Genomic DNA, 14,669 nt, shown 5'->3' on the forward strand with positions numbered 1-14,669 from the left:
ATGCCTTCTGCTGCAGAGTCTGAAATCTCCTTGAGTCTCAACTAAAGCAATGGTGGTAATCAGAAATGATGGATTTCATTTTCTTTTTTTTTTTTTTTTTAAGTGTATTCCATCAACATGACTTTTCCAAATGGTAATTTTTGTGGTTTGGGGTCTCTTCAAGATTTTTTTTTTCCCCCCTCCCTCATCAGTAGTATTTTTTCTAAATGTTTTACTGGAAACAAAAGAGGCTTCGCCAGGCTTGTGTGCTGTGAAAACACTGTAAGTTCCAGTTTGTTTACATCAATATAGCAGGACAGACAGAAAAATCTTGTAAGTATATGCAATGCAGTACAGCAAAGGAATAGGCACAGCAGCTTCTAAGGAAAACATCCTTCTTTTTTATTCAAACCACGTTTCTTGTTCAGCCTCCTTGTTTAAGTGCTGTGGCTGGGGAGGATGATTCCACTTACTTTTCCCTTGATGAAGAAGGAAGTACTATTTCAGATAAGGTTTTTTTGCAACCTCTCTAGCTCCAACTTCTTTCTGCGTCCCCAGTTTGACATGACCCAGGATAGTGTGGAGGAGAAAGGCTCCCAGGGAGATCAAAGTGCTCTTACGTAGGAGAAACTGGTCATTCCCAAGTGGCCAGGAATTGCCTTTGGGTTCTCAACAGTTTTGCCTCATTCCTACGGAGACTCCTCTGGGGGAGCTGGAACTGAGGACTCCCCTTCAAAGGGCTGAGTCCAGTCTCAGGGCTTTCTTATTTAAGCACTACGACAGCAGATGATAGCAGGAAGCCTTTTTTTGCCTGGTGTTTCCACAAGCCTGAGTGCACAGCGTAGTTCCGGCAGAAGCCCTTTGCAGCATACGTGAGCAGCTTCCTCGGAAATGGGGTTAGATGTGCAGAAAGGCTCCTGCTCACTGATATAACTGAGTAAGCACCATTGCGTAGAAATGGGTCTATTATTTCCATTTCTTTTATTAGAATATTGTGTGCATACAGTCACAAACATAGAAACACATTAATAGATTGGATTTTGGCCAAAGTTTTATGATGTGTTCCCTTCGCCCTATTAAGACTTTCTTGTCTATGCGTAGTCTTGCAGTGTTTGCAGGTGAAAAGGGTTATTTGTCTCAGGGAAACCTCAGGTGGAAGCATCTGATTTTCCAGGGTTTCATAATGGAGATCTGTTCAGTTATTTGTCAAATAAGACTCTAGATGTATTGAAACAGGCTCCTCTCTGCTGTCATTAGCCACTTGGCAAAAGGATTAGGGATTGGATGTGACTCCCATGTTTGTATAGAATGTCATCTCGGCATCCTCCAATACAGAACCTGAAAATTTGGGCTTAATGGTATTTTTTTCTGCTTATGATAGCACAGTATCACAATCAGATAAATAACCCTCATTGCACATTTGTTCTGTAAAGCTTTTGACTCGTAGCTTCTTGCTGGTGCTCGAGTTTTCTCTGGCAGTCTGCTACAAGGCAGAGGTTTGGTTTTATCTTTGGAAGCATAAAAGAAGATCCCTTTCCCAGGTAGGTTATATCTGAGGGCCCCAATCATGCGAATATTTATGCAGTAAGGTCTTGGCTGAGCCTGGAGCCAAAGCTCAGGGATAAGAGTTTGTAGGGTCAAGGCCTCAGTTAGACACAACCCACGAGAACAGCAAGTATTTTTTATGGAAGGGAAGAAGAATGCAAATAGAAAAGAAGACAGAAGGAAATCTCTGTGCTGGAAAAAGGTATTTCACAGGGGGGAGACTGTAACATTGAATAAGAGAAACCTAAATCCCTTCAGGAGGACATTTGAAAGATGTAGGGAATGGTGTTAGCAGCAGGAAGATAATGTCTGTATTCGTAATTGCATTTAACATTAGGCAATACTAGTATTTTTCTCCTGATGGGTCAAGTCGTGGAGATTTATTTTCACTGAAGTGGGTGTAACATCCTGCATGATTTGCTCTGGTGAATATTCAGAGTCCTCTCATAAGCCTGGGAAGGTTTTTAATGACAGAACTGAAGAGTAAGATGGATTTTTTTACAATTTTCCCTCTTAGCTAAAAAGTTTAATTGTGCATATGTGAGGCACTTGCTATTCTGGATCTTCCCGTTTCTGTAATGCATTGGAGTTAGTAATGAACTGTCCTCCAGAGGCACCTCTTGTGCATGTGTGCTTCCTTAAAGCATTTCAGAACTGTCTGTTGAAGTGTCTGGGAACATCTGCTTCAATATGGTCTGTTTGGAAAGGCTGTTGTAGACTTTGGGTCCTGGAAGCCACTCGTTCTCCCAATCCAAGACACTCTCCCTATTGATTTTCCCCAGAAATTATTTTCCCGTTTTCCTTGTTCAGCTGCTCTCCTGAGTGATTATCCCAAAGGTAATCTCCTCATCTGGCCAGGACATCCGAATAAAACTCTTTATCATTAGCTGGGTATCAAAGCCAAGAGAGAAGTAATAAAAGATAAGTGGCAATAAGTGCTGCTAGCCCATTTCCGTGGAAGAAGTTATGATGTGGGCATGAAGCTTGTGTCAGCCTCTCTGAACGAGGAGGTCCCTTCCTCAGCCGAACAACCAGCTTTGTCTGCCAGTGTGGCCTCAAGATCCTCTGGAGCCCATCACGTCTGAGAAAAAAGTGCCATTGCTAGGGTGGGTGTTTCTGTTTTGGGGACATTCTTCTGCCTTCCCTACAAGCTTTCACAGTCCAAGGTAAAACTTAGTGGTGCCCAAATGCAGGGGGCAGCAGGTTCATCTGCCTCAGCGGCTGGAGGGCACCGAGCTACAAACCCCACATCTCTGTCCCACCTATGCGGAGACAGCATTTCTGCAGAAAGCTGACGTTTCCTTCAAAGACCCAGCCTTTCCTTGTTTGACTTTACGAAGCTTCACCTATTTTCAGCTTTGCTGGCAATAAACTAAGACTAGTATAATACATCCCTTTCGTGCTAGAGTATGAGGAGGTGTCTACCTTCCCAAACTGTACTGATTATAAAATCAATTCTTATAACGATGTGGCTTCTGCTCTTGGATCCGGTCGTTATCAGTTCCAATTCTGCAGGCTAATCGCGTGCTTTTTCAGATTAGAGAGACCAATTTAAAACCGTTACATGGACAATTAATTTGATGCAACCAAACTCTCGACAGGCTTTCATCTGGATTGCTGGCATGGTGCTAAAGCACCGATAGAAATAAAATCCCCTTTGCTTCTGTCTGCTGTGCAGAAATTTGCATTTTATTTTTCCCGTGCCTGCATTGATTTATTTGAGAATATGGTGTCGTGCCCTTTGGAGAAGGCAGGAAGATGCAGCATTGGTGCCTCCTGATAATCTCCTTCAGAGACTTACGTATACACTGTTTCACTTTGAGTGTGAAATCACTGTTAGTACTCAGTTGGTTAAATGGGTATTCCACTTATATAGTCAGGTCAGTACAACGTGTGTGTATATCTTGAGCAAAGTAAAGAGATGATGAGAAGAGTCAGTGCTTGAATCCCTTTTTTGAAATGTCAATAACTGCTAAGATATATTAGCCTGTAACTCCCTCGTGTTCGATAAATCATGGTAAGGAGACAAGTTTTTCATGTTCACAAGGAAAGTGGCAGGAGAAAGTGTCAACTATCTATTTTTAAAAGGTCAAAAGTCTCTAATACTTTTAAGAAAAATAGTTTTTCTTTTGTAGCCTGTTTAAATCAATGTAGTGGCATTTTGCTGTCACTTTAGAGGGAAGTTTTCAAAAGGAGATTTCAGACTGGCTTGTTTCTGATGAGACTGAAAGAAATAAGAGCACCTTCATCTACGACATGGAGACCGAGGTAGCCAGGCGTTTAATTTTTCAGTTCAGACACATGGCTGGCTCTTTCTGGGGGTGCTCGCCCAGTGAATGCTGGGCAGGATTGCCTGTGTGACCCCACACTACTGCTAGTTCCTTCTTCAGCTTGACATAAATTGTGGCATCAGTCAAACCTGGCAAATTTCTCTAAAGACTATTTATATTTAAAGAAAAGGGGGAAAAGATAACAAGTTTTGGCCTTTTTTTTTTTTCTTCCCTTCCCTTTTCCCTTAAATCAACGTGAAACTATTGATTTATTGCAGTGCAGAGAGCCCAGTGAGGCCACCTGCTCTGGGAACCAGTACCTGATACCTCCAGCATCGCTGCTAATTGCAGGTGCCCGTAGAGTGAAAAAGTTGTTCACAGGAATCCACAGCCTCAAAGGCTGAGGCTAAAAGGCCAAAAGGCCCAATTATGATGCACCGCAGGAAATATGAGGCGAACAGATTAAGCGTAGAGCCCATGTACGTACCTGCTCTAGAAGGGAATTTAAGGAAAACTGGAGGCGTTTGCAGGGAGTGGGTCACTCCCAGCACTACAGAGGAAAGCAGTGTGGCTGGAGGGGGAGGAATGCCCCCTTCGCACCATGTGCCATGTCTGCAGGCCACCAAACAAGTGCCTGAGAAACCTCAACACACAGGGCAGCCCCCTCTGCTCGTCTGCCACCAGGAGACGGAATGCAGAAGTCCATAAATCCCACGTTTACTGTGGCCGTCATGCAGCCAAGCTCACCAAGTGGGCACCAGTTACTCTATGTCATTCCTGCTGCTGGTGTTACAAGGTCTTCATGCTCGACAGCGTACGTCCCTGGGCAGCGTTTGAGAGACTGATGCGATGTCCTGCCTCTAAACTGGTCTTCTGCCCCGCGTATGCTTTGCTCTTCTTTTGACACAAGTTTCCACTTACTCATCTGTGTTAAACTTCTTTATCTCTATATAGGCGCACACACACATACACACGTATTTGTTTTAAATAGGCACATTTCCTAGCAGGGGAAAAATGATCCTATCCTTGTCTGTGTGCCCCGCTCTGATCCTGAAAGGAATTCTTATCATAAAAGACATAAATGTCCAGTCTTTTATTCTTTCATTATTTTGAAATGTGAGACCGCTTGGCTGCAAGGCCATTAGTTTGTGAGTTTAATACAGTCTTGCTTTTGCTGTAAGACTTTGATTAGTCTAAGAGATTTTTTTGTTTAGAGGACTACAAAGAAACCGCCATGAACTATAAATCCCTTGTAATAGAATTGTTTAAAAGGCCATTTCAATGTGTCTTGAGGTTTATGGGTCGCGCTTTGAGCGCAGCTGGTTTGAAGAGGAGCACTTCCTATGCTTCCCGCTGGGCTCCGTCGCAGATGTCACGAAGATGTACCCCCAGCCCTGCCTCAGGGCAGCTTTGCTGGGATAAACCCAGCCAAGACTGCACTGCCACGAGGCAGCACCTTCCTCCTCCTCTTCGTTTTCCATCTCTCTCCCGACTGTCACTGGCTCTGGCACATGGAAATGGAAATGCTACGCTGCAGCCAGTTGCTTGTCAATAGGGAATAATGATTACAGTTGGCTACGTTAGTGGCAAATTAGAGGAAATTTCTTAGTCGTGTGATGTTGTCACACCTTAAAAATCTTACATTCTCTTTGAAGAAAAATTAAAAACAATTATCCTTTGTGCCTGTGTAAAACTTTTTTAGGCTGTGTTTGAGTAAACAATTTATGCTTTTGAGGATTGCTGTTGATTTCAAGAGAGCTGTGCATTCAGTGGAAACTAAGCTTAGCGGACGCCCAAGCACTTTGCAACCACTGGGTGGTTTGGGGTTTTGGAGGTTTAGCGTTTTTTTTAAGAAATTGCCCCTGATTGTTTTGCGTACCGTCTATTCAAAGGCTTGCGTGTATCAGAAATGATGCTCAAATTGCTGTCTGGATTTGCTGTGATAGCTAGCAGTAGAGCTAATAGTATCATTCATTACAAACAAACAACGTAATAACAGTCCCATCTTCTCTGGTGATGACATATAATAAGATATGCATTATGAGCAATCATCTGTTTGTGTGTATTTATTCTGTGAGACAAATCGCTTGCACAAATACTAGCCAGCAATCCCCTTTTTCTGGTTGTAGCTCCTGCTGCAGGTATTATTTTCTCTCCTCTACAGAGGATCTGAGTCTGCCGAGTTGGTTGTTTGATTGAGCAGCGGTGGTTTGTACTTTTAGTGCCAGAGATACCTGTATCCAAGATAGTGTTCTTGCGGTTATCCATGAGCAGCCTGTGCATTTTTTGCCAGGAACGAATAACTTGGTCACACAAATTACACAACCAAAACCCAGACTAGTGCTGCCCGTTCTTCGTAGTGTGTGATCTCCTAAACTGAATGGGGTTTTTTTGTTAATTTATGCTTCTTACCTGAATGACAGCCTGTAACAGTTATATGGATACCCCAAAGGCCAAGAATAGCAACGGCCTTGTGTCAGAAAACAGCACTTTAGTGCTGTAAACTGTGATTCATCTGGGAAGAACGATGATGATGAGTGAGGTCATCACCACCAGGGTTTCCCAGAGAGCGTGCAGCAGAGGATGTGCAATTCATTGCAAGGGACAGAGGGTCTTGTCCTTTTCCCTCAGCCCCCACGGTCCCCTGAACACAGAGGACAAGGCCCGACACCAGAAGAGTTACTGCCTTCTGCCATTGACGAGTTTCCCTTTTGTTGCCTTCACTTGTTTTGAGAGGCTCATAACTACAACGGCTGCAGTAGTTGTTTGCTTGAGCTATAAGACAGCAAAAATAATTTTAAATGGACATATTTTCATTACCTGTTATGAAAAAATGACTGTTGTCTTTGAACATGTGAATGGTAATAGTAGAACTAAAGCCAAGTCATTCCCCAAATCTCTGAAACACTCTCCTCATACGAGTGCTATTTAATTATTTTAAAAACTTAATCTTTCAAAAACTTAATCTTTAAAAACTTAATCTTGTAAAAAACAGTTCAGAGATTCCTATCTTCCTACCTTTCTTTCATTCCTTCCTTAACCATGCATTCTCCAAGCCTTCCAAAGTGTTGTGACCCGCTTGTGCCCTACTTTAATCAGATCTGTATCTCCCATTTCTCAAACTGAAACAAAGCCCAGAACCCATCCCACTCTTAGGAAGCCAAAACACTCTCCTGATGCCGAAACATTCGGTTTTAAGCATTCCATTAAAAGAGGTATACCATCCAAGTTGTTCCAAAGTTAGATAGCAGATTGGATCATAAAAAATGATTACCCTCGACAGCCCTATCTGTCGGGTGAGGTCAGTACTATATTGTGGTTTGTTAATAAACTTTTTTTGCCTGTATAAGGCCAACAAATCTGCAACATTTTTCCCTGAGCTCTTTAGTGGCATGAAATCTTTTCTGGCTAAATGGATTTTTTGGTATTAAATGTTCTGCTTTTTCTGTGAATTTTTTTTTTCTAGACAACTGATTTTTAGATTGTGGGGAACAGCAAATATACTGCTGACCGCCCAAAAAGAGCACAAGCAAATCCAAACTGAATTTTAAAAGTCTGAGACACCTCCCATGTTGTTAAATCTTCTAGACTGTGGTTAAGCAAGTGAGTTGTACTGTCATATAAATACAGCATAAGGAGTGATTGTTTCTACCATGTATCTTATACTGCATTATTTTTGAAGAAAACAGGAAGATAATAGAAATTCTTTGAAACATCCCTTGCAATGGCTCTGTACCTTGCATGGCATGAAGGAATAAGAGTCTGAGCCGAAGCATTTTGTTGCTGCTGAAACCCAAATAATAGAGGAACACGTTCACATGTGAGCTGGTGGGTCAGCACTGCTGAACAAACCCAGTTCTCATCGCACCCTACCAAGCACCTATTGTCAGTACTTTTATTTTCTTGTTCTCCGGTCAGTTTAGAGCTCCCAGAGCAGAGGAGAGATGGATTTCTTCTGTAAAGATCTTTGAGGAAACAAGAGGGAGAGCTTTGTATTAAACTAAAAAATATCAAACCACTGAGGCGTTTTTTAAAGCGGAAAAGGTCAGATGAACAACTTACCTTCTTTTGCAAGGCTTTTGTTTGTCTTAAATAGACAGGTAATTTGTCAGGTATGGGTCAGTCGTTACTCAGAAGGAAGGGGAATACTTTTTATGTTACTTGTAATAATTTTTGTGATTCTTTTTTTGACTGTGCATTTATTGTTCCAATCTGTTGTTTTACCTCAGGCCTGTTTGAATCTATTTGCAATCATCGTAACTTCAAAAGAACATGATATCCAGGAATAAGTGCTGGCCAGTTTACAATCCGACGATTTATTGAAGCTTTCATTCCAAGGATGTGCACAGTTACCTTGCCATTAAAATCCAATAGACCATCATACTATCCCAGAATTATATCTGTGTTACAAGTTTTACTTTCTACAGCTGACTTCAGCCTGGGAAAATAGCATTTTTGCACCATTTCCAAAAATGGCAGTGGGGAATCTTTCGGCATAGCTGTCATTACTTTGGCTTTCCTGGTCACCGGCACCATAAGGGGCATAACTGGGACAGGTTGCACTGCAGTAATTCCCCCTGGATTTATCAGGAGAACTCCTGAGCGCTAAACTACACCAGAGCCTGAGCCATCTCTTTGCCACCCCACAGATTAAGGAAGCAAAGAAATACGTACTCAGGACGAGCAGGAGATGCATTTTGGTGTGTTGATAACAGAAAACCGGCCATTTTTATTCTGCAGTTCTGTGCCTGTAAGTGGGCATTAATTGTGTACAGTAGAGATCAAAGAGGGCGTTCTCCACAGTATGGAAGACTTCTTCGCATCTGCGGTCTCCAGCTCCTGTTAATAAGGATGTGTCTGCTGGTGGCTTAATCTTAATCTCTGTAATTTACATCAGGTCAAGACAGCAGTGTGTCCTGCTGCTGAAGTCGTGTCCTATTTGTTGGGAACATTTTAGCTGTCTTCCCTATTTCGGTGGTCTTTCGCCCCTTCTTTTCTTCACCGAGTTAAAAGCTTTCATTATCAGTAATTAGTGATGTCAGAGACCCAGTTGCCAATGATGGTTGGGCGCTGCCTTCTAATACACAGGGAATGGTGACAGCAGGAGGTGCAGGACTGCCATTACAGGCACAAACTTCAGCCTCAGAAGGTGTCTGTTCCTGACCGTTGCTGTTTGCCTTGGTGGCAGCTCAGCGGTGTTCCTGGGGTCTGTTTTCTTATCTGATAACCACCTTGTTTTTAAAACTGATCAGTAACCTTGGAAGAAGTTCCGTGTGAATTTTTCACTTGTCCATTCTCTGCTTCACCTTTTTATTGATAGCATGGCTTGAAATATCTTGACTTTTAAATTATTTTTCAGAGAGATCTCACAGAATGATGCCTTGGAGGTCATAGAAGCAAATGTGTTTTCCAACCTTCCCAAACTACATGAAATGTAAGTAATGAGCAATCTAAATTCAAAGGAGACAATTATAAAGATTCATTATAGGCAAGTATCAAAGGTTTTGCAGTTTGGCTCAGGTAAGCCCTGAAGAATTCATAGTGATACAGGAACATTTGAAATCTCCCTTTGTGTTTTCCATCTTCTTATCTAACTGTCTCTTTCTTTCCCTGGTCAGCCTGAAACTTATTCTCAAACCTCTGCCAATATCAAAAGGTGGTGGGGTCTGCCAGTGTGTTGTAGGCTGCTTTTTGAAATTGTGCGGCTCTTCTGCTGTCAAAAAAAAATAATCTCAGTGTATAGTACCACTACATCCTGGGGCAGAGATATTTTAAGATCAGTATATCGATATATTTCCTCTGATGTTTCACTTTCTTTTTGCAGAAGAATCGAAAAGGCCAACAACCTTGTGTACATTGATCAAGATGCCTTCCAACACCTTCCGAGCCTCAGATATTTGTAAGATCTTTTGTTCTTTGCAAGTACTATAGTCATTTTGAATGATAAAGTTGGTTTTTGTCCAATTTATGCTGAACATTTTCAGTGATAAGGCAGGATAATGTCCCCTCTTCCCCCAGTAGTTGCACATCGTCAATCCACAGTTTCGTCCCCAGGGCTGCACGCAGTCCTCAGAAAAGCTGAACGTAATGCCGTCCATGGAGAAATCCCACACACAAGATCCTTGAGCCTTTCTAAGCAACAGGTTGAAACTGAGTGACGAGGAAAGGAGCTGGGCCATTTTTATGTCTATACAAACAGGTTTGGATTGAAAGTCCTCCGGAGAGCTTTGGGACAAAATCTCTCTCGTCTGTCTTTGCTATGGCTCTGTCTCTGGTATGCTTTGTACACATGGTCTTAAGCGTTCACATTCTCTTTTCTTTAGCAATGGCAGCGCTATAGCAATGGTTTTCATTAACACTTAATGTGAGATGGTTAAAACTTTAGAATACAAATGTATTGATGTATGGTATAGCTTTATTTCATTAGCCAGCCTCATCAAGAATGTCACTTGCACAACTGCGGTTGTCACATCTGGTCCCATGGGGTTGCCATCATAATTCAGTGATAATTGAATCCATCCTTAAAATAAACTGTTACCTAAAAATATTTTCACAGCTTGTAGCACGTGATCTTAACATGACTAGTAATCTCTCCTCTGCATTAAAACCCCAATGAAATGCAATGAACTTTGTTTAACAGTGATTGTTTATAATGGCTGCAGGTTAAATAGGCTCCCACTGTGCTCTTTACTGAACAACGGCATATAGATCCAGCAGGACGTTAGCTTAATTTTTATATGTCCATCCGCCTGAGCACGTAGACCTAACCATGTTTTCCTCCCTTACACAAGAAGCCTTAATCATCCAAAAAGCCTGATCAGGATTTCTACATTTGAATACAAAAGAGTAAGCGCTAAATTATCTGGTTAGAAATTTCTTAAAGATGGGATGAAATCAGGTCAGTGGTCTAACAAGTATAGCTCCCCAAAAGCTAATGGGTGCTTAAAGTCTCTGAAAATCACTAGCACCTGGCAGGTTCTGGGCTCAAAAATGCCAGGAGGCATTGGTTTGAATGTGAACTTTGAGTTTTGAGATTTAAGGTTTGGACTTTAAGAGATAAGGTGTATTTAGCGGTACGCAAACCATTATAATTCAAACCCTCATTGAACAGGAACCTGTGGTAGAGTTGTGGTAGGATTGTCGTTCTCCCCGGTGTTTTTATCGACATCTGCTTTATCAAATTCACCAGGCACCTTGATAAACTTTAACTTTCGTATGTGCATAACTGAACCACAGATTTTCTGTTGGCAGCAGGCAAATAAATCTTTAAATTTGTATTGTTGTGAGGGGAAATCATATGCCTTTTTCCTTTGGTTTCAAGCCTGAGTCATTCAACAGTTACTGCTGTCTTTAAGTAATTCTGTCTAACTGTGAGCAAAACCACAGCATTTGTTTATCCCATGTAGAGTCCCCAGAACAAGCTGCTATGGGTAGTACAGTAGTCAGGTGTATGGATGGATAGAAAGAATGAGAGCACATTTATGTCATATAAAATTGAAGAAATGTGAACACACTAATGAACACACTCATTTCAGTGATTTTTTTAAACGTGGGACACACAAATTATAAGTCATGAGGAGAAGGTAAAACCCCATTCTGAATATCTGAAGTAGCAGAAGTCTTTCTCTTAACATTAGTTGATGCTCCCTCTTTTGAACATTTGTCATTGCACACTCCCGTATACGTTGATGCTATCTGTATAAAAATCCAGCTGCAGCAGCTCTACTATGACCTATAGAAGCAACAGATTAAAAATACAGAGTATTGCTGGTCTAGCTGTTCCCTGCTCCTCTTTAGCAAGTTCTACTGACCCACTGAAATCAGAGGAAAACATATTTTTGGTACTTTTTATGTTTTTCTCTCTTGTGGGCATACAGGACTGGAAGAGACTCTCCAGACTACTGTGTCCTATTTCTTACTGGCTCCACTCCATGCATCCCATTAATTAAGTGCTTTATTGACATTCTTGATGTTCTCCACTATTCCCTGCTTTCTCTCTTTTTTCCAGGGGAGGTTTTTCCAGGAATTCAATGATTTGGTGACTAGAAAATTTCCTCTGATTTTATTCATGGCCGCTTAATTTGCATTCATTCTTGTGCCAAAGATTTTCTCTAATTTAAGTTGATAAAATCCATCTTTGGTGTTTTTTTCTACTAATGGATTTATGCTGCATCCCCTCTGTGCCTTCATTTCAGGAGGCAAAAAAAAAACCCTCTCCGGTATAACTATAAATAGTGCAAAAGGTCCAGGCTTCATGGCTCCGAGCATCTGAACAGATGAATGTGTCTTTTCGTGCTAATGACAAGGTTTGAGGCAGCTGTGCTGGGGGTGTAAGTCAGCGCAACACCTTTGGCTTCAGTGGAGCTACATCAGTTCACACCACAGGGGTCAGGAACAGGACCCGAAGTCCATGCAGGAGCCTTTCATGTAGCAGGGAGCTGAGTGTGATGGTGAGTTACGCCATGCTCAGGTCACTCTCTCAACGTACAGTCACACCTTCGTGCTCTCTCTTGGCACATTGCTATAGGAAAGACTGGCATTTTCTCCATCCCTGTGTTTGAGTCACTGGTGCTTGCCCTTTTGAAACCCCCTCCTTAAAAAGGCAGAGGGTTTTCCTGTTGGAAGGAACAGGACTGTTAGTGAGAGAGCAGAAGCCTTGATGGAAGGCTGCAAGATGGCAGTTGGCAAAGGTAACCCAGTCCCGGTATTCACCTTCCTGTGACGTACAAGGAAGGGACGATTAGTAAAATATAAGATGCTGAGGGGAGTTAATGTATTGATGGTTTTTGCGTACAGTTTTGGGGGGCTTTGGTTGTGGTTTTGCCTGGGTTTTTTTTACACAATCCAGAAGTAAAAGGTTGTAAACATGTGGGACTAGAGTTTAAAATCATTCAGAAAAGGGTTAAGCATCAGTGTGGATAGAAACCTATCAACGGCTATTTGAGAAATGATAAAAATTTTAAGGCCGTGAAGGGAAACTAACAAACCTTTGTACATCACAGCCTAATTCTCCCATTAACTGCTGGAAGTTAGGAAGGAATAGCAAGTGGCTTCATAAATATCTTGACACAAAACAGATCAGAAGACTCTGTCCAACCATACACGGGGTTGTGTGTGAGTGGAAAAGCAAACCTGATGCTGGTCCCGCTGGGATGCACTCCTGTTGCTCACGTGGTGTATTTTCTGCCCAGCTGGGGTCCATGCCAGCTTCCCAAACAGTCCACGCTGAGACAGCAGAGATGGAGATGGAGACCTGTACTCAGAGAGGTCCTTGGCCCAGACTTCTGCTGCGGACCCTGCTGTAGCCCCTCCTGGTCTGACCCACCAATCAGAACAGCTGGCACAGGCACCTCCATATCTCAGAGGTCTAGCGAGACCCAGCTGCAACCATCACGCCAAAGCAGGGGGACTCGGGTACCTGCCCATTGCTGGGCTTGCTGTGGTTCTTCTGAAGTTTCCAGCTGTGGTAGCAGTCTGGCAGGCTACGAGATGTGTGGTCTGATTCCTCGCAACAGCCCTGTGGCTGTGACAAAACTGTTAAAACACAGTTCAGGAAATCTTGCAGCAAAATATATGTTTACTGGCAATTTTCATTTAAAAAAAAAAAAAAAAAAAGAGAGAAAACTTAATCAGTTGTTAATGCCTGAGACTGAGCCTAGGCGCCATAGCCCATCAGTTTCATGACCTTTGCAACATGTTGGTTGCAAGGCTTTCTCTGTGCTCCTTCAAAAATAGTTGTACAGGCACTAGGTCTTATTAATGGGCAGGCAAGAATCTCTGGCTAGCCTTGTCAGTCCTCTCATTAGCTTCATGGGCTCATTACAGCCACTAGCTGTTGAACATTAATATGCTTTTATCGCTGTCAGCTTGGGTACAAATACATTTCCCGCTCACCCCACTCCCTTTGTCTCCTGCACCATCATTACTAGTACGGCAAAAACAAAACACTAAGGAGAGAAAAAAAAAAAGCTAAAAAAAAAATGCAATGCTGAAATGGTCTAAACCTTCTAGAAAAATGCAACCTTAACCTTCTCACCAGTCTTTTAGAAGCAGTGAAGAGAATTGTTAATTGGTCGCCTTGGATATATGCCAAAGAGACAGACTGCTTCAAATTGGTAACTTATTGGCCTTTTCATGGGTACAAGATTATTTATCTGGCTCTCATTAGGGAGAGCTGTGGCGTTGTCTGTTTAATAATGTAGTGATGGCTTTTCAAAGCTATTTTCTTTCCAAAATTAGTTCTAATGTGTAATCTGTGTCCTTTAGTTCTTTTTTACAGTGGATGTGTCGTCATCCTGTATTAAGCAACCTCAGCCTAAAATAGAAAGGTTGGAATGTAACGCCCCTTTCAGATCAATTTTGAGGACATAGGGCTGGATTGTTGGAGGGGAGGGGAAATTTAGGTCGCAAAAGCACGCATTTTATCTGCAAGATTGTTTGCATTGTGGAGAGCAGAGCCCGACTCCGAAGTCTTGCAGCTGCCTGTACCTGCCTGGTGTTCTTTCGTGGAGGACCTGACAGAGGTGTCCCTGTGGCATGCTGCCTAAACCCAAACCTGCTGTTTGCTGCAGGTGCAGCGAAGCCCACAGAATCGCCCACGACTTTGTGTGGAGTTGGCTCTTCAGTAAAAAGAAGTGGTGCTCCCCTCCTTCCGTTTGCACGGCAGCCTCACGGTTAAAGGCTTTGCCCCCGGAGCGGGCGCTGTGGCGCGTAGGCTCAGCGTGGCCTGCAAGGCTGGGACACGGGAGTCAGAGGAATTTCTTGCTGGAGTCAGGCTCCCGTGCAGTATAACGTAACCAGCATGGTTAAGGGACACAAAAATAACGCTTCCTGAGTGATGCTGTGTTTATCTCTGCCTACCTTGGGTTTGCAATT

The 14,669-nt window shown here is 42.6% G+C and overlaps 1 protein-coding gene across 3 annotated transcripts in view; it reads left to right on the forward strand.

Moving 5' to 3' along the window:
- FSHR (follicle stimulating hormone receptor) overlaps window positions 1-14,669 on the forward strand; it is an 88,105-nt gene that overhangs the window by 44,496 nt on the left and 28,940 nt on the right. For 2 of the 3 annotated variants that reach the window (XR_010070173.1, XM_063328097.1), the window contains exons 3-4: window positions 9,154-9,228; window positions 9,619-9,693. The exons of the other annotated variant lie outside the window; for it this stretch is intronic. Coding sequence is in view for 1 of the 2 variants with exons in the window: in XM_063328097.1 (XP_063184167.1) it covers window positions 9,154-9,228; window positions 9,619-9,693 (150 nt within the window). In the remaining variant the exon portion in view is untranslated. The remainder of the gene's footprint in view (window positions 1-9,153; window positions 9,229-9,618; window positions 9,694-14,669) is intronic. 3 annotated transcript variants of the gene reach the window in all.

This window comes from Chroicocephalus ridibundus, chromosome 3 (genome assembly GCF_963924245.1).
Source record: "Chroicocephalus ridibundus chromosome 3, bChrRid1.1, whole genome shotgun sequence".
NCBI classification, from domain to species: Eukaryota; Metazoa; Chordata; class Aves; order Charadriiformes; family Laridae; genus Chroicocephalus; species Chroicocephalus ridibundus.